We start from the raw sequence: 21,266 nt of genomic DNA on the forward strand, positions 1-21,266 counted from the left end.
TATATCGGTGGATATATCTCTTTTTGTTGACCGGTTAAAAAAAAATTTGTGTCAATATATCGGACATATCGTCAATATATAGTGATATATATCGGAAATATCAGAAAAATAATAAAAAATCAGTAAAAAATCGGTTAGAGTCAACAAAGTCAAAGATCAAAATCGGATATATTGAATATATCGATCGATATATCAGAAAATCCAATATATATCGGATCCGAATTGTGTCAATATATCTTTTCGATTTCTCTCAATATATCCATTTCGGACCCTTCAACAAATGAAATATATCGATATATTGGACGATATTTACGGCCATGATTTTGTACACTTCTTCATTAAGATCTCCTTGAAGAAATGCGTTGTTGACATCTAGTTGATGAAGAGACCAACACTTAATGGCTGCAATAGAGAGAAGAAGACGAACTGTCACTAACTTTGCAACAGGTGCAAACGTATCATGATATATAGTCGATACCCTAAATTTGGGTATATCCTTTTGCAACTAATCGTGCTTTGAATCTTTCAATGGAACTATTAGAGCGGTACATATTTGATTTTAAAAATCCATTTACAACGATCTATTGCTTGTTTTCCGGCTAGTAAAATACACAAAGACCAAGTGTTATTGTCTTCTAAAGCTTTGATTTCTGTAGCCATGGCGTCACGCCATTCTGGAATTTTCATTGCTTGAGTAAAAGAGGTTGGTTCTTCTTTAGTTAAAATGTTCGTGAGAAACACATGATGGTGTTGTTTAAATGAGAAAGAGAGAAATAATTTGCAATGGGAAAATTTGTTGCACGTGATGTAGATGAACAAACATAATCTCCTAACTTAATAGGAAGGCATTGAACTCGTGGAGAAAGAGTAGCATCAATCATGGGAGATGTTGGTGTTGGTTCATCTGTAAAAGCTTGATCAATATAATTATGGGAGAAGTTGGTGTTGGTTAATCTGTAAAAGCTTGAGAGTTTGAAGAGGAAGATTCGAGAATAAGATAACCGAGTGAAGTATTTTGTTGAGGTAACTCAGGTGTTATAGAACTGAGTGGAGAAAGACTTTGTGATAATGGAAGATCATATAATGTGTTATGAAGTATTGGTTTGACAAATACATGTGAATCCACTGATTTGGTGGGGATGTCCTGATAAGGGAATTTGTCATCGTAAAAAATAACGTCACATGATGTATATATTTTACGAGTTGCGATATCATAGATGCGATAACCTTTTTGGCCATATGGGTATCCTATGAAAATGCCTGGTTTGGCACGTGCATCGAATTTATTTTTGATATTCATGTTCTTGCTGAAACATAAGCATCCGAAAACTCGCAAAGGGGAGTAAAAAGGAGGGGTACCAAACAAAATTTGGTGTGGAGATTTGTGGCCTAGGATAGGAGTAGTCATTTTATTTATTAAATGTGGTTGTTAATATGCATTCTCCCCAAAATTCTAAAGGCAGATACGCTTGGAATCTAAGAGCACGGGCAACATAAAAAAGATGACGATGTTTTCGCTCAACAATTCCATTTTGTTGAGGGGTCGCAACGTAGCTACGTTGGTATATTATGTCATTTAGTTGAAACTTGAAACCATGATTGAAGAGGTGTGGATAAAAATTCGGTTCCATTATCTGACCGAAATTTTTGTAGTTGGGGGAGAAAAGTATCACCACCTCCAGAATGAATATTATTGATATTTTTATTGAACTGCTTATTTACAAAATTAAAAAAAATAAAACAGTAATTTCATGGTTTATGATTTTGCTTTCATTAAATAAATCCAATTGCAACGTGAATAATCATCTACTATATGTTGGGGATTACACCATTATCAATCGGTTCCCCCACTACACAGATAACTTGTATGAACACACTTCAACTCCAGATAAATCTCAAATATCACAAACTAGCCTGTCCTAACATGCCCAACTCGCTAAACAACTATTAACAACAAATAATAATGTAAAGCAGTAAAAGCAAACCACAACACAAAGATTTACCGTGGTTCGGCCAATGATGCCTACTTCCACAAGAGCCAGTTCTTAATAAAGTAGGAAGGAAGATTACAATCTCTCCTTGATCTCTCACCTTACTAGATCACTCTTATCTCTTTCTGAGGGTTGTATCTCTCGTAAAGGTTCTCTCTTTGTTTTAGTCCGGATTCCAATCCTTCCGACTTGTTTGGTTTTGGTTACGTTTTCCAAAACCTTGATTTTTGGTTTTATCTCCAAAACCAAAATTGGCGGATCTTGTAGCAAGCCCACGAAAAATAAATTTTCTCTAAAGCCGAAGTCACGCCGAAGACTCGACATCGAGCGCTGGCTGGCCACTTGAAGCTGGTCGCCTCTATGTTATCGAGCTCGAAGGCTTCTTCTCTTCCGAATGGCGCTCTTGATTTAGGGGCTCGACTTTCGGATGTCGAAGTTTTCCGTTTTACGTCGGCTCGGTTCTCTCCTCATGTGAGGGATAACTCAACAATCTCCCCCTCGAGCGGTGGGGGGGCTACCTCCATGCAATTGCCAAATCATCAGCGAGGAGGGTGTCCGCCATTCCGCAATAGCACAACAAACATCAAACTTACCTTTTCGGTAAGACTTTTGGTCATCATATCCCACCCGTTCTTGTCGGTATGGATCTTCTCGATACACAAATGCTTGTCTTCGAGTACTTCTCTAATCAATGATAATAGCATGCGTGTATGTGCTTGGATCTAGAATGAAAACTCGGATTCTTGCTCAAGTGGATGGCGCTCCGATCCGTCACATGTAACTACAAACTGTTTTACGCTTTAGCCCTAGTTCGTCGAAGAACCTCTTCATCCATAGCAACTCTTTTGCAACACTTCGCTGGCTCGCAATATACTCAAACCAGAAGGGAGAGGGCAACACACTTTTGCAACTTAGATTGCCAAGAAACCGCTCCCCCGCAAAAGTAACCGGATAACCGAGGTGGACTTCATCGAGTCAACATCACCGCCATGTATCTGCATCGAGTGTAGCCTTCAAGTAAGGGCTTACTTCCACCAAAGCACAAACATGATTTGGAAGTGCCTTTGAGATATCTCAATATCCACTTAACACCTTCCCAATGTTCTTTTACCCGATTTTAAATCGCTTACCACCCCAACGGCGAAAGCAATATCCGGTCTAGTACACACCATGGCATACATCAAAGCGCCCGGCTGCGGATGCATAAGGAATCTTTTCCATCGACTCTGCTCATGCTCACCTGGGACACATCTCTTTTGGTCATGCGGGCGGCCACCAAGCGGACAATGACCGGGCCGGCTTTGATCCATGTTGAATCTCTTCAACACCTACCAATGTAGCTTTCTTGAGAAAGCCACAACTTCCCACTCTTTTCGTCACGGTAATCCATCCCAAGTATCCGCTTTGCTTGACCCAAATCCTTCATCTCAAAAGGACTTACTCAAGTCTTTCTTTCGACTTGGATATCTTGTTGATGTTTGGGCCAACTATCAACATATCATCCACATACAAAGATAAAGACTATGAAATCCCCATCCGAAATCACGAACAAACACACAATGATCGGAGCGGACTTCTTGTATCCTTGCTTCACCATAAAACTTTATGTACTAATCTCGGTGCTTGTTTCAACCCATACAAGCTCTTTATCACTTGCATACTAGGTGCTCCTTGCCTTTGACCTCAAACCCCTCGTTTTGGTCCATGTAGACATCTTCTTCAAGGTCTCCATGAAGAAAAGTCTGTCTTAACATCTAGCCGCTCAACCTCTAGGTTCATACTTGCGCGGTCATACCCAATACCACGGGATAGAAGTCATCTTCACTTCAGGAGAGAAAATCTCATCAAAGTCAATCCCTTTCCTTTGACCGAATCCCTTCCACAAAGGCGAAGCTTTGTGCCTTGGGTGAGGATTGTTTCTCCTCATGCTTGACTTTGTATATCCACTTATTCTTGAGAACTTTTCTCCTGGGTTTCTCAACTAACTTCATAAGTGTGATTCTTATGCAAAGAATCCATCTCGTCATGCATGGCCTTCAACCACTTTTCTTTGTGCGTCCGCACTTCAAGTGCCTCTTGATAGTACATAGGTTCTCCACCATCCGATAGTAGAAGACGCATTATGTGGTGGATACCGGGTTGAAGCTAGTCTCTCTCTGTCGGACCTCCTTGCCCCATCTGGCGGTGCCCGGGGAGGATACACTTCGCTGCTCTCGGTGGTGGTTCATGCATCTCATCTCGTGATCTTCTATACCAATAGGTTCTATCCCATCATGAAGCAATAGGATTCTCATCATGAGCTTCAAACTCATGGTTCTTCTGCATTCTCAATGCCTACGCGACGTTCCACAAGTAGGAACTTCGGTTCTCAATCAACAAGATCATTGGTGAAAGCACCTCAAAGCTTCACCCTCCTCAAAGTCTCCGCTATGGTTTGGTCTTCTAAGAACCACAACATCTCGACTTCGGATTACCTTCTTGTTAATCGGATCATAGAGTTTGTAACCAAACTTTTCATCTCCATAACCCGGAAAAATGCCCGCTTGGCTTTGTCATCAAGCTTGGATCTCTCATCCCCGGAATATACCACAAATGCCCGCACCCAAATACCTCCAGTATCCATAATCAACATCTCTCACCGACCATACTCTCCGGATAATCACTATTCGAGGCTTTCTTTGGTGACAGTTGATCACATGCACGGCGGTACGCATTGCTTCTACCCGGTAGTTTTAGGTAGCTTAGAGTGGGATAGCATGCATCTTATCCTCTCTACAATGGTTACGGTTCATTCTCTCGCTATTCCATTACGTTGCGGTGTTCGGGGAGCGGTGCGCTCATGAGATTAATCCCATGACTCGGCAATACTCTTCAAAAATGGCCCAATGTACTTCCCCCATTATCCGGCGAATACACTTCAACAACTTCCGGTCTCTCTTTCCACCATTGTGGAATTTCTCAAACACGCCAAGTACTTCATCCGTGGTCTTCGGACTATAGGCCCATATCTTTCTTTGGCATCATCAATGAATGTCAAAGAAGCGAAGCTCCTGGTGGGACTTCACTCTCATAGGACCACATAAGTGCAGTATTGCACTAGTTGAGGGCGATTGTCCTTTTCGTGAGACGGGGAATCTTTGGAAAGACACCCGTGTTGCTTTCTACCAAACAATGAGTACATGTATTTAAATGTGTACCTTTAATAATCCGGCATGGCCTTTTGCTTAGCAAGAACTTCCATCCCTTTTATGCCCATGTGACCACGGAGTTCGGATGAAGCTTCTTCTTACGCTCGCGCAAGATTCGCCACGCTTTTACACAAACTAGCTGTGTTTTGTAAAGAGAGCAAGTTTTCTTTCCTCCGGCCGCTACAATGGAACCTCGCTTTCGGTTCCATACCCGTTACCAAACGAGTTTACAAAGCCATCATCATCTAATTTCGGCCGAAATTAGGCTTAACCGTATGTCGGGGACATGTCTTACATCCTTGAGTGTCAAGGTGTAGCCGACATTGGTTTCTACATGAACATCTCCGATGCCTATAATCTTGAGACTCCACATTTACCCATCCTCACTTCACCATATTCACCACAACCGTAGGTAGTGAAGAATCCCCCGCGGCGGTGTGGCGTGATAGGATGCTCTGTATCTATCACCCACTCGTATCGACATGAGGTACTTTCGCGGGACACACCAATCGACAATCGATTCAATTCCCATTAGGTCATCGACTAGTGCGGTAGTATCTCTCTTTGTGTTTAGTTCACCCTCCACCATGTCTTCATGTACACGGTTATTCTTCTCATCCCCTTCTTGATTCGCGACTCATATCGGAAGTGGCCTTTGGTGGCACAATAGTAACATTGCCTCTCCGCCTTAGGAGTTCTAGCTTCACCCCTAGATTTTACGTCATCACCTCTAGAGCGAGATGGTTTTTCGCCGACCTCTCCCCGTTTCTGCGTGAAAAGGACCTGCGAAGTTAGAAGAACGCTTGCACTCCTTCTAGTCTCCTCATTCGAAAGAAAGGCGTGGTAGCCATCTCCATGGTAACAATTCCATCCTTTGGTCGCTCCATGTAGAAACCGCTAATGTCTCCCAACTTTTCGGGTAGAGAGCCTAATAGAAACAAAGCCTCAACTTCGTCTCCCCAAATTGATCTTCATCAAATGCATCGATTGATGATATTACGTACTTCATTAAGATGCTCGGACATTGAAGAACCTTCTTGGTACTTCGGTTCCAGCAAACTTCTTAACGACTAGCACTTTGTTTCCACCCGACTTCCTCTCATAAAGGTCTTCGAAGTTTCTTCCGTCCAAGCGTCGTAGTCTGGGGGCCACATGGTGAAAGACACCGCCGCTCTATCCATTGTCGAATGTACCCAATAGCTTTTTACGTCAAGCTTTTTCCACTCACCTCATCCGCCTTTTCTACGGTTTTACTCCCTCATTCTCGATGGGAAGTGCCAAGTCCGCTGCAATTATAGCAAGTCTTCCATCTTGGCTTTCGGATGGTGTAGTTCTTCCTATTCGGACTCATCATACGAGTGTTCACGGAATGGTCCATCTCTACAAGTTATTTAACCTCAAATCTTCTCGGGGAATTTCGGTCAAACACCCCGACCAAGATTGGGATAACACCCCTAGGCTATTCTAACCAAGGCTCGATACCACTTGTTGGGGATTACACCATTATCAATCGGTTCCCCACTACGGATAACTTGTATGAACACACTTCAACTCGGATAAATCTCAAATATCACAAACTAGCCTCTGTCTAACATGCCCAACTCGCTAAACAACTATTAACAACGGATAATAATGTAAAGCGGTAAAAGCAAAACCACAACACAAAGATTCTGGAGTGGTTCGGCCAATAATGCCTACTTCCACAAGAGCGGTTCTTAATAAAGTAGGAAGGAAGATTACAATCTCTCCTTACAGATCTCTCACCTTACTAGATCACTCTTATCTCTTTTACGAGGGTTGTATCTCTCGTAAAGGTTCTCTCTTTGTTTTAGTGCGGATTCCAATCCTTTCCGACTTGTTTGGTTTCATTGGTTCGTTTTCCAAAACCTTGATTTTTGGTTTTATCTCCAAAACCAAAATTAGCGGGATCAGTAGCAAGCCCACGAAAAATAGACTGGCGTATCACTCTGGCGAAGTCGAACCAAGACTCGACATTGGCGGCTTTCGCTTTATTAAGCCCTATGTTCTTGGAGCTCTATGTTGGCGATCTTCTTCTACGGCCTGGCATCGACTTCCGGATGTCGAAGTTTTTCCGTTTACGTCGACTCGGTTTCTCTCCTCATGTGAGGGATAACTCCAACACTATAGTGGAAAAAAAAAGATCGTCGTACCACTATGAGAGGGCATAGAGAATGGCCCCCAAATATCACAATGAATTAATTCATAATGATTAGTACTAGAACTAGAAGTAATACTCTTATTAAAAGGTAAACGAGTTTGTTGTGCTAGTGGGCAAATATTACAAGAACATTCAAAATCAGATTTAACCGGTTCACATGTTTTAACTAAAAATTTAAAACGAGACATAGATAGGTGACCAAGGCGCCAATGCCAAAGATCAAACTTGTTTATGCCAAGAACGAAGAATAAGGAAGCTTTATTTAGATAATATAAGCCATCTCGAGAATCACCAGACCAATTTGTTTCAAAGTCCGTTGGTCCTGAAATATATATTGAGATGGTCAGAAAATAACATCACAACTAAGAGAATGTGTTAGTTGAGATATTGATATAAAAGATTAAATTTGGAAGAAGATATGTGAAATACATTCTCAAATATAAGAGTTGGTGAAAAGACAATAGTACTAATGTGATGTACTAATGAGTAAGTTCCATTTGGCAATTGAACTAAAAATTCTTTGGTGTAGCCCTATATGACGACAAAGTTCCAAGCTACACACAAATTTCTTTCTTGGTCAGGAGAGCGATTATAAGAGTGCACCACAAGTCCTCGGGGATTATGGAGAACTCGATGCATGATCTCAAGATTCTTAAGCACTTCTAGCTACAACACAAAATTTGCAGGTCCCCAAAAATCTTTGAATGCTTTTGGTTACCTCCTCCTCCGGGTATACTCAAGATAAACACTGACGGATGTTCGAAAGGAAATCCCTGCTGGAGGAATGGGTATCTCAACTAACTATATGGCAGAAACAATGGCTATTATCCAGGCCATTAAGCAGGGGATTGAATTGGGTTGGTGTTATATTTGGGTGGAATGCGATTCTACCTCAGTTGTCCAGGCTTTCCAAAATAACAAAACACATTGGAGAGTCAAAGAAATTTGGCAATCTCTAAAGGAAAAAGCGGCATGGATTAATGTCACTCCATCTTGGAGAGAGACTAATCTGGGAGCGGACAGCTGTGCCAGACAGGAGGCTGCGCTAACACAGGGAGACAGTATATGGTAGATTTCTCGACCTTCCTTCATGATTCATCTGGAGAACCATCATACGACTTATTATCGTTTTGTTAACTAGAAATTCATATTCTAGTGCAGACTTGTATTTTTATTTTTTTCTCTATTCTGCTACTCTTGATACCATGTAACTCTTATTCTTTATAATTAATCAATTACCTTTAACAAAAAAAATAAAAAAAATCTTTGGTGTAATAATAAATGAATTAAATAAGGGTTTTTTAAACTTTAGACCTAACAATAGTTGGTTTATTAGGGTTCGGTCTAGAAACACTTGAATATTAGGATTTAGTCCTAGTTTTGGTTTTTGACCACTAGTCAACTGAGTTGACTGTGGTCAATCTGCTTGTATTTTTGAAATAGCAATAATACCCCTCGCGTATAACATCACGTGCTTCCATTTTATCAAATTTATTCGACACCTGTCGGCTGTCAAGATCTGACTTCTCATTTCGATGTGGCTGTCATATCCATGGCCCAAAATATCGCCGAGATATCCGATATCTTGCCGATATATCTCGGTAAATTGGTACACCGATATCGATATTTTCGACATATATCCACCGAATATTGAACCCTTTTTTTTCCGAGATATATCGGAATTTCCGATATGAAATTTTATATCGCCGATATAATCGATATTTCCGATATAATCGATATATATCGATTGACTTTTTGACCATTTTTAAATATAAATCCGATATTTCCAATATATTTCCGATATTATATATCCGATATATCCGATATTTCCGATATTTTAAATAGTTTAGACTGGTCACCAAAAAAACCGATATATCCGATATATCTCGGTTTTTGGGTACACCGATATATTAACCGATATCGAAATTTTGGGCCTTGGTCATATCTTAAATTTGTGCATCTCGACTTCTCTCACATATCGATTTCACATACATTTAATAGATCATATGCAGAAACAAAGGCATGAACACATAAACGAATCAGATCTGAAATGAGTAAACTAAAAAATGAATCAATCGGTCATGATGATTAGATACAAATGCATCAATTGTACTAAAAAATAGAATGGGCGTTTAAAGTAAGCTACTAGATTTGCATATTTAGAACCAGATCCAAAAGAATATAATATTAAATGAGATGATGATTACCTTCTTTCTCAAACCAGAAGTTCCTGGTTTCTGACCCTCAATAGGTGTTGTGTCAACTCGTGTCACCTTGAACATCACCATTTTTTAATTTTTTTTCCTCCTTTGTGAGCACGAACGAACAATCGAGAGTCTAGAAATCTAAGTGGTTAATATAAGAAATGGAAAGAATAGACGAGTGAGAGAAACGCAAAGGAGAAGATAATATTCCCATTATTCGGTTGTTATTTTAAGGCAAGCGCGCCTCAATACCATTGCAGCAGCTCTCCTCAGCCTCCACCGCCACTATGAGGTGGTCTATTCCTCATTCGTCTTTCTTCTCTACTGGTATTTTGTCTCCCCACCATATCTTTTGTCACTCACCGCGTACAAACACGAACAGAAAATGTAGTAGCTTTATCGTTTGTAAGGCAGTAGCAGGTAAGGTAGAAGAAGGTGCCAGTATGAAACAGAAAAGCGCATTTCAGGTTGAAAACATAACAAGTTGGTTGCTGGAGCAGCAAAGAGTATTGGAGCTGGTGATCGAGTTGTGGAGGATTTGTGACACGTGGCAAGTCAATTTGAGCATAATTCCAACAACAACTTTAGTTATTCACGTGATTATGCACACGGAGGGTATTATTGCCATTTCAAAAATATAAGCAAATTGACAACAGTCAACTCAGTTGATTGGCAGTTAAAAAGCAAAACTAGGACTAAACTCTAATATTCAAGTTTTGCTGGACCAAACCCTAATAAACAAACTATGGTTAGGACCAAAGTCTAAATACCCTATTAAATAAAGCTGGATTAAAACAAATATGATTAGATACTCCAGAGTCAATAATCCATGACGAAGAGGAAAAAGGAAGAATCGAACCTGTTAGATTTGTCATGGGCATTGCAGATTTGTCATTTTGTGACATGGTGAGGGAGACGACTATCTTTGTTAGGTTGTAAATGGTGGGGGGTGGCGGGAAGTTGGGTGTGAGTGGTACAATGGCAACCACATTTTCTTTGGTTTTTGGAGGATATCCATGAATCTTGTAGCAAGTGCTTTTGGTGTGTCCATGTTTGTTACAATGTTCACGAAAAGGTCTAGCCCTTTTTGTGGAGTGATATGAAGGATGAGAGTCATATTAACGCACATGAAGAGCAGCGGAATCAATAGAAGGAACCATAACAACATTTATTTCTTGTTGTTTCTCTTCTTGGCGGACTAGAGAATAGATCCATTGGATGGTTGGAAATGGATCCATTAAAAGTATTTGACTGTGGATAGCAGAGAAGCAATCATGAAGTCCTTGGAGGAACTCTATTGCACGATCTTGATGGTAATGTTCAATGATGGTCTTACCATAACCACAAACACATGGGGGAACAGTAACAATAGAGTTAAGTTCATCCCATAAAAATTTTAATTGAGTAAAGTAAACCGATACAGTAGAACTGTCCTGTTTGAGAGCGGAGATTAATTGCTTGAGTTGATAAATCCTTGGTGAGTTTGATTGTGAGAAGCGTTCCTTGAGATCTTCCCATATTTCTGCAGCAGTTTCGGCAAAAAGAATGCTTTGATGAATATCCATCGACAAAGAATTCAATATCTAACTACTAACAAGGTCATTGCATCGAGCCCAATTCGGGACATCTTTATCTTCGGACGGTTTCTTGAGTGTGCCATCAACAAAACCAAGCTTAATTATTTTTTGCTCGCAAGGCCATGCTAATAGCACGAGACCAAGTGCCATAGTTGCCATCGGATCGAGAGGACTGGAGAGACCAAAACCGCCGTTGGATTATCGAAATGATGCATGGAAAAAGGGTCCAAAATGGAGCTTGCATTGGGGATTACGGAAGTGGAACTTGGAGTGGAAGGTAAAGCCATTTGATTTCTTTCGTTTTTTTTGTTAGAGCTCCGATACCATATAGAATCGAGATTGATTTGGTTGGCTTCCTTAAGAAGACCAAGAAGAAAAGATTTATTTATAGATCATTTACATGTATTATAAGAAAGTAAATTCAAAATTTGAATATACGTTAGGGCATCCTACAATCAAGGATATAACCCACAATCAAGGAACCTAAAATCAAGGAAATCCTACGTTAGGGCATCTCCATTGAGAGGTGTAAGCTTACACCTCCACATCAGCTCCACATTGGAGCCAGTAAGATTTTACAACCCTCACTTCTCACTTTTAGATGGTGTGAATATATACACACTCGAAGAAGTGCTCCAATGCAAAAACTTAAACAAATGTGTATTCAAGAAAACGGACATCAATTAGAACAACATTTCACTTAATTGTGGTTGCAAACGTTTTCTTGAATTTCTCCCCACCAAATATAATTTAACAATCAACACCACAAAATTTGTTTTAGTTCAAGTTCATTCTTTTATTGTTTTTTTTTTTGGTTTTTCACAAAGTCAGAACACTATCTCCATTTTAGATCGACTTCATACTAATTCTTTGAATTCGTCTTGCTTGCTCATAATTCATAGAGATTTAGACACTTGCAAAGAAGAACTTTCCCAATTGGTAGCTAGAGACATCAACAAATAGTACCCATCCATACTACTAGAGGAATACTGCCACTTGTGAAATTCACTTTAGGCAGGCAGCTGAAATTTCCAATGGCTTGCACATTTTGAGAATCTCTCTCCAATTTCACCCAATAGATGGGTGTGCCTACCGATGCATCTTCAAATTTAATTGGACTCCCATCCTTTATAAAAAACCAGATCCCCATCTCATATTTCGAAATGAAATTAGACAAAAAGAGAGAAAAATTAAAAAAAATCCAAAGAGAAAATGAGAATTGGATATGAGATACTTGTTATATGATGGGGGGATTTCAGCAAAATTGCGTACACAGTGTGCACTATTGGAGAGAGGGGAAACAATTGCTATTGATGAGAGTTGAGAAAAGAGGAAGTACAGTGACATGGAGAAGACTAAAGTCTAAAAAAGTGGGGGAGACAAACATTGAAAGAAGAAGACAAATATTTAGTACGTCAGTTGAACCCACGTCCATACGTGTTAGATATCCAAATGTTAGTTTAAGTGACATCCGATTTGTTTATCAACTAATAGCCGGATGGGAAATTCCCCACTCCACCTATTAACTATTAGCTTATTACCTGGGTTATACACTCCCCATTGGAAAGAAGTTTTTGAGATCTGGGATGTAAACTTTCCACTTTGTATATTTTACACTCCCCATTGGAGATGCCCTTATTCTCTCCACTTTGTATATTTTACACTCCACCTATTAACTATTAGCTTATTACCCGGGTTATACACTCCCCATTGGAAAGAAGTTTTTGAGATCTGGGATGTAAACTTTCCACTTTGTATATTTTATACTCCCCATTGGAGATGCCCTTATTTTCTCCATATGATAAGAGCCCAAAACTGTAGTTTTAACCCTGTAACAGTCATACTATTAGACCAATTATGTGAGTAATAATTAAGAGTTAACACTGATTACGTGTTTTATGCATTTCAGGTTTCAAAGTCCATTATAATGCAGAAATGTGCCACTTTTAGCGAGATAAAGGAGCAAAGGTCGGGTTACTAAGGAGTTCCGTGATTAAAGGCCAAGATTCAAGAAGATAAAGCCTTTCTAAAGCCCGGTCAAAAGCTGAAAAGTCGACGCTGGGCGTAAACATCATACAAGTCGTGAGAACTTAGAAGGCCATATCTTTAGACTCAGACCTCGGAATGGGGCCTACCTTATGTCAAAACGACCGGCTCGGAAAAAGCTTTCCAATGGTTCAAGTCTTGACCCAATCAGAGGAGCAGAAGTGGACAAAAAGTCTATTGAAGCCAACTGCAGCTGAAGAGGCCTTTTTGGACTGAAAGAATTGGGTTTTGGGCCCGATTTTCCGGCCCAAAACATGGCTCCAAGCCCATGCACGATTTTTGGATCTGAAAGTATAAAAACAAAAGCTTAGCTCTTTGTTAATGGTAGATAGTTAGACCTAGATTAAAGATTAGATTAGTAGCCTCCATTAATTAATTCTAGATCTAGTTTTCCTTAGATTTAATTAGTTTAATTTAATTAGTTTCATATCTTGTTTTTATTTAATTCCTTGAATGATTGTTCGTCATTTAATTAGATAAATAAAATAGTTATTATTATTCAATTTCGATTTTTGTCATTTGCATTTATAGATCTAGTTTAAATTCTTGTTCTTATTTCATTCTTAGTTAATTAATTAGATTTCAATTATTGTTTAATTTAGATTAGTAAAGTTAGAATTTTGATATGATGTGTAGTTATAATTCAATGGGAAATGATGGGTTGATGATTCGAGGCTAAAACCTCCATTAGAGGGGTTGATGAAGCTTTGATGAAAACTTAGTGGTATAGTGTAGAAGCATTGTAGAATCTATTCCACTCTAAAAGGTCGTGATTCACCATGAGAATGGGTGAACGACCTCACATGCTAGTTAGTATTTGGTAGAAATGCCATGAACACTAGGGATTAGAACTCAAAATTCTTGCCGTAAGAACGTAAGAATCGAGATACAAGAACCTATGCTAGGTTATCAAGTTGGATTCGAGGTGGATTCAATTCCCATCTAATCCTTTATCTAGATTCAAAAACAATCATATTTCCATAGCATTCGTAGTTTAAATTCAAATAATCAATTTCATATTGCATCGTAGTATAATTCCACCTCGTAAAACTCTAATTAAACTTAAGACCGACTAATTAGATTAGAAAACATTCCATGCTAGAGAACTAGGAGTGGAACGAATTTGTTACTCCACTCTATTTCGATAGAATTGAGAGTAGAAATCTTTGATAAATTTAGGCAGCATAGTTTAGTTGTAGTTTACTTACATTTTGAGTTCATCGTTCATTTTGTAGGTAAACTATTCATTTTATCTTTTATCAAATGGCGCCGCTGCCATCTTAGTTTCCCTTTAGCATTGTTTTCATAGTATAATTAGTCACTTTTAAGTCCCATTAAACCCACCCACCCTTGTTTGATTCATATCGTGGTTGTCCGTTTCAAAGATTGAAAAGTTCCTCAAAAAATATACACGGGCGAGCGCAAGGCTCTATCGAGGCGTGAATTCGCCGCTTAAGTTACTGGAACATAGAGCTGCGACCCACCCCCATACCGAAGCGCGACCGACTTAAGTTATGGAACACGGAGCGATCATCAGGCCAAAAGCGACCACGCCACTCTAAGCTAAAATTTGAAATTTGCGGATTTCCACAGTTTGTTTGAACTTCGATTTTCAAGTTTTTCAGTGTTTTAACTTGTTATATACACTGAACACGCGTAAACAAGACGCTTATTCATAAGCGAAGCAAGGGCTAAATCAGGTATTCCTTTCTTTCTACACCTCGCGATCTCCGGTTAGAGGTTTCTACTAGTATATCGAATTGTTTGGAGTGTTGCATGTTTAGTTAAGTTCGACTTAGTCTTGCATGAGATTAAGGTCTGGTCGAAGAAAAACAACTAACGTAATTACACGGCAACGTCAACAAACAAGTCTATCTAGTTTACCACCCACTACACCTCTAGCTACTATTTCACATACACCACCTGATATTATGGATGAAGAAAGAGAGACTCCTCTCTCTGACTTTTATAAAGCCTTGAGCGATAGCCCTAAATCTTGCATCGTTCTAGCAGACCCAGTGGGGGATTTCCGTATCCCCCCAAATATATTTAATTTGTTACCCATGAAAAACCTTATCAGCACATGCGTAGGATTGAACAAGTCCTTACAACATTCCACCATCCTACGGTTGGTGCGGAACAAATTAAATGGAGGGCATTCCCTTTCACCTTAGCTGATAAGGAGGCGTCTTTGTTAACTCCGCCCAAGCCTAATTCGTGGACTCGTGGGCCAAACTTTGTTCATTTGTTTATGGAACATTTTACCCACCCCTAAAAAGACGGATGAAATGCTTTCCAAGATTCACTTCTTTTCATTTAATCCTCATGAATCATTTTCGAGGAGGCTTGGAATAGTTTCACCGATCTCCTTTATAGAGTGTCCACACCATCACCTAGCAAAAGACACGTTAGTTCGTGGCCTTTTCAAAGGACTTCTACACCACCATAAAGAAATCCTAGACATAATGAATGGGGTAGTTTCCTAAGTAAAGGAGCCCGAGGAGGCATATAAATTTTTGGAAGATCGATAAAGCGTAATAATAATGGGGGGTAATGACGATTACTCCCGCCCGGGCTAGTTCTTCTTCAACGATTAAGGCTACCAAGATGTTTGAGGTTAAATCAGATCCGAGCTTAAAACTCTAATTGAATCTCTCACAAAAAGGTAGAGGCCATTTTGGTACAACAAAAGCCTATCCCCGTCATGAATGTAAATTCAAATCCATGTAGTTTCATTGAGTCCCGAAAGCATCCCGACTCCCAATCGGCCCTATAGCCTATGAACATTCTTGTTCCATTAATAGTGAACCTAACGCCTTGGAGACAAAATCCCAACTTCGGGTTGGAGAAATAACCAACAAGTCACACCTACTGTGGTATAATAATCAATATGTTAGGCCAACGCACGGTTATAACCAAGCTCCACCACAACAAGGACGGGATCAGGGTAATTATAATAATTATAACAACCAAGCTTAAACCTCGACAAAGTCAAGCACAAGGTCAATGTAGTTATAATAATTATAATGCTAATAGAGGTATCGTTAGGTAAATAATAACTATCACAATCCGCCCATAAATAATCAACGCGAGATAGTTCCAGTCACACCACCCGTGACTACTACACCCACACAACTGGATCATCTTGACACCTTCATACAAGTAAGCCAACAACTTTTCCAAACCATGGCTCAATCTAACCAACACATTCTACAATCCGTTAATAAATTAAACCAACAGTTAGCCCAAGAGAAAGCCCAACCAAAAGGCGTGTTTCCAGGCCAAGCAATATCCAACCCTAGAACAGCAAACACAGCCTTTGAGGTAAACGGTAATACTAGTACGGAAACTACAACCGTAGGTGAGCTAAATGCCATCACCACTCTCCGTTCTGGAAGAGTGGTTGATAACAAAGTAACTATGCCTATAGTTACCCCATCAGTACTCCCTACATCGGATATCGAACTAGATTCCGAAATAGAAACTGAAGAACCTACCACTGTAGAGGTACCAGTTAAACCACAACCTAAGAAACAGAAAGCCAAGGTTACACATCAAGTCGAGCCATACGCTAAATATAGCTTAAACCACCGCTTTCCTCAGAAATTAGCCATGCTAACTGGGGATACTAACTTTGAGGAGATTAGGAACGTTTTCAAAAAATCTAACGATAAACCTTCCTTTTTCTCGAAGCTATAAAAAGCTACCTAACCACGCTTAAGTTTCTTAAGGAGTCAGGCACTACTAAAGTAAGACCAACATACCTAAAGACGCCTTTCTAACGTACAGTTCCCAACTTTATCTAAAAATAATGGAATTGTTAAGTACAAGGACCCCGGTCGCCCCATCGCATAATGCACCTTAGGAGATTCTCACACGACGACCGGCTTACTAGACACGGGGGCTAGTGTTAACTTACTCCGCTTTATTTGTATAAACAAATAGGTCTAGAGGAGATGCAACCTACTAAAATGACATTGCAATTAGTCGATCGGGTTCATTAAGTATCCTAAGGGTGTGGTTGAAAACGCGTCTTTGGTTAAAGTCCAAAATTTTTACTACCGGCCGACTTCGTTATCCTCGACCACGTAAGTCACTAACGACTCTGTACCTATCATTTTAGGGCGCCCTTCTTGGCTACGCCAACGGCTCATAAATTGCCGCGATGGTTCGATGTCCTTGTCCTTTGGCCATCTTTACGTTGAGGTAAATGTTTTCAAAACAAGGACACAAGATTCCGATTCATCTACAAATGGAGAGGTTAGCATGATCGAGAGCTTAGCTCAAGATTACTTCAAAAACATGTTTCCGAGAAACAGATTAACAAATTCCTTTCCTTCGAAATTCCAACTTTAACAATGACTCCACGGTAGTAGATTTAAATCGAAGAAGAATTCTCGCAACTCTTTTGCACCGCTTCTTTACCACTTCATGAGTCCCCTTTGCCAACAACCATTCATCCCTTGATGCTATGACAGAAGATGAATTTTTCAATCTCTATCCCGGTGATCCTTTTGACCCACCTATTGAGGAATGTCTTGCATATATCAAGATTTCTCGATGATATGGACTTGAGAGTCAGTAGTTGAGAATCATTCACCTTCCATCACCAATATTCCCCCCTCCACCTTTTCAAAGGAACCTCGAAGTTTGCACTCGATCCTTTAGTTTCTCCCTGTGCTTCATGATTTTTAAATCCACCTAGTAAACAAATACTTCCCAAGGATAAACCACTTGACACCTTCATTTTCAGACTTGAGACAGTCCCTAACTACACCATGAATGAGTTTTGTGCTAAACCCACATCCTCATTTTTTCCATGCTTTCCCTCTAAAACTTATCCCAATCTACCATATTTTCCACAACCATTCATTTTTCTACACTTATTCACTAGGACACCCTCTCGTTCAAAGATGAAACATAAGGTGCATGCTCGGTTATGTTATAGGTCTATCCAACTCCGCTTTCATTCCACTAGGCTGCGTCGTAGGAAATCTTGGTGCTTGATTGTGTTTGGATATGTTTTCTACGATATTTATTTATGGAACGATCCACAACTATTTCGGTTGTTGATATATGATAAACTACATATTCTTACATATGTTTTGATAAGTCTAGGGAATCTGACTTTAAAAGACCCAAGTTTTCGTACAATACCAACTTTCTGGAGTATAGGCCAAACAAAATTTTCAAACTTAAAAAGAGTTTTCCAATTTTGTTTGGGGGTGGCGTATTTTGGTATCCATTTCAAATCATGTTGCCACCCTAAGCCTGTCATGTTTACTCCAGTAGAGTTTGTGTTAGTTAGTACGTACCAGTTTAATTGTACTTCATATTATCATATCATCTTTACAATATTTTACATTACAGTGCGCCAAATTTTGCCACGTTTCTATGGTAAATTCTTTCCTTATCTCTTTACACTTTGAGGACAAAGCGTTTGATTGTTTGGGGTGGGATAGAAACATTTGCAAAAATTAGACACTTTTAGGATGTAAATTACGACTTTTATATATAAAATGTTAAAAATTATAAAAATTAGTTAGTTACATAATTTAATTGTGCTATTGAATTGTTTCATGAACCCCCTTCTCCCAAATTGTTTGGGGTGGTATAGAAACACGATGTAAATGTTAAGCACATATTAGGTTGTATATTACATTATTATTTGTCTTAAAAATAATAAAAATAAAAATAAAAAAAAAAAAAGTTTATGTTATACACTTAGGAATATTGGTATTGTTTCTTCTCTATGCTCTTAATAATCTAGAAGTCTCACGTAGCTTTTGCATTAGAATAGTTTTTAGAAACTTAGGTTAATATGTAGGTAATAATATTTGCATCTATCTATAAATATATTACATGAGTATCTATGATTGTTGGGCAGTAAGTTTCTGAAATCTAGGCTAGAGTACTTATTCTACAAATCCTGTGAGAATATAGCCTAAAGCCTTATATGAGTGAAATATTTGAGAAATGACACAAGGGAGAAGTATATTCCGAATAGAGAAATCACACGTCCACTTGCTTGACCACTATACCATGTCCTAAGAGAGAATTTAGGTCCTCTTTGGATCGATATAGCTAGAAATTCCGACCTAAGTATATTTTCCGCTAGTCGCCCCATTGAGCCTTTCATTAGCCCTTTCATAAACCACAAATCCTTTACCCTGTTACAAAACAGAACAAAATAAAAAAAAATTCAACCTACCCAATTTAGATAAGTCGAGAAGAATAGAATAAGGAAGAAAGAAGAAGAAAAACGTATAAACAAAAGTTAGTTAATTGCTGAAAAAAAATAAAGAAAAAGAAGTTTCCATCCAAAGAAAAGAAAAATAAAAAAATAGAAATAAAATAAAAACTCAAAAAAAAAAAAAAAAAAAAGGAGTCAAAGCCCAAAGAAAAAAAAAAAAAATGGCTAAGGATGGAAACAAAGTGTAGAAGCAAAAGTAAATAACAAGGTTTTCTCTAGTTACATAATATGAATACTCTATTATCTCAGACTTGTCCCTTTTGAATATCCATTTCCTTCCTTCTTAAACCATCTCCTAATCCCCGCAACACCTAATAAAGACCTCTAGCTTAATTAGGAATAGGTTAGTGGGATAGTAAGTGGCAGATGTGTTTGATCAACTTCGGCTTCCTTGTGTGTCATTGAGATTGTAAGGTAAAGTATGCCCACTGCACACTGGAGTAGCAAAACTTGAGTGGAAAAATCAGAGTGATTTTTGTCTTGACTTTTATGTGAGAACCTACTTAAGGACGCTATTCCGAGTTTCAGAAACGAACCTGCTAGACATTTCATAGTATTACTCATTGTATATATGTTTATTTTAGATGATTGATTATTATGCATATATTAGCTTAGGTTTCGACATGATTATTCTGTATTCATTGCTAGTGAGATGTATAGATAATTGAGACATAAATAAGGAAACAATAGTTGTATTTCTTAGTCGTTGTAGTATAGATGAAGTTTGTGAGTACCTTCACTGGAAAACTCTCACGAGGCTATAACTCGTCCACTAGGGAATTCCTAGTGGTTAAAGGCCTTGTTGCATATGGTCAATGCAATCGCACTCAGCGAAACGAGAGTAGTTAGAACTCCATTTTTGGTCACTTATTCTAATTTCTCATCTTTGCTTGAGGACAAGCAAAATGCTGTTTGGGGGTGGTTTGATAAGAGCCCAAAACTGTAGTTTTAACCCTGTAACAGTCATACTATTAGACTAATTATGTGAGTAATAATTAAGAGTTAACACTGATTACGTGTTTTTATGCATTTCAGGTTTCAAAGTCCATTATGTGTAGAAATGTGCCACTTTAGCGAGACAAAGGAGCAAAGGTCGGTTACTAAGGAGTTCCGTGATTAAAGGCCAAGATTCAAGAAGATAAAGCCTTTCTAAAGCCCGATCAAAAGCTGAAAAGTCGACGCGGGCAGAAACAGCTCACAAGTCAGCAGAACTTCCAAAGGCTGTATCTTTAGACTCAGACCTCGGAATGGGGCCTACCTTATGTCAAAACGACCGGCTCGGAAAGAGCTTTCCAATGGTTCAAGTCTTGACCCAATCAGAGGAGCAGAAGTGGACAAAAAGTCTGTTGAAGCCAACTGCAACTGAAGAGGCCTTTTTGGACTGAAAGAATTGGGTTTTGGGCCCGATTTTCCGGCCCAAAACATGGCTCCAAGCCCATGCACGATTTTTGGATCTGAAAGTATAAAAACAAAAGCTTAGGTCTTTGTTAATGGTAGATAGTTAGACCTAGATTAAAGATTAGATTAGTAGCCTCCATTAATTAATTCTAGATCTAGTTTTCCTTAGATTTAATTAGTTTAATTTAATTAGTTTCATATCTTGTTTTTATTTAATTCCTTGAATGATTGTTCGTCATTTAATTAGATAAATAAAATAGTTATTATTATTCAATTTTGATTTTTGTCATTTGCATTTATAGATCTAGTTTAAATTCTTGTTCTTATTTCATTCTTAGTTAATTAATTAGATTTCAATTATTGTTTAATTTAGATTAGTAAAGTTAGAATTTTGATATGATGTGTAGTTATAATTCAATGGGAAATGATG

General features: G+C 38.8%; 1 protein-coding gene and 1 long non-coding RNA gene across 2 annotated transcripts; both read right to left on the bottom strand.

Moving 5' to 3' along the window:
- Positions 1–7,409: 7,409 nt before the first annotated feature.
- On the bottom strand, positions 7,410–10,097 carry LOC147489021 (uncharacterized). The gene is made up of 2 exons (XR_015202036.1): positions 9,566–10,097; positions 7,410–7,680 (listed from the first exon to the last, which is right to left on the bottom strand). It is a non-coding gene; the product is annotated as an uncharacterized LOC147489021 (long non-coding RNA).
- Positions 10,098–10,680: 583 nt separating this feature from the next.
- Positions 10,681–11,127, bottom strand: LOC147489022 (uncharacterized). Its single transcript, XM_086574547.1, has one exon. The coding sequence runs from the start codon at positions 11,125–11,127 to the stop codon at positions 10,681–10,683; it is 447 nt and encodes a 148-aa protein (XP_086430673.1).
- Positions 11,128–21,266: the final 10,139 nt, after the last annotated feature.

Source organism: Coptis chinensis, chromosome 7 (assembly GCF_015680905.1).
Source record: "Coptis chinensis isolate HL-2020 chromosome 7, ASM1568090v1, whole genome shotgun sequence".
In the NCBI taxonomy this organism is placed as follows: Eukaryota; Viridiplantae; Streptophyta; class Magnoliopsida; order Ranunculales; family Ranunculaceae; genus Coptis; species Coptis chinensis.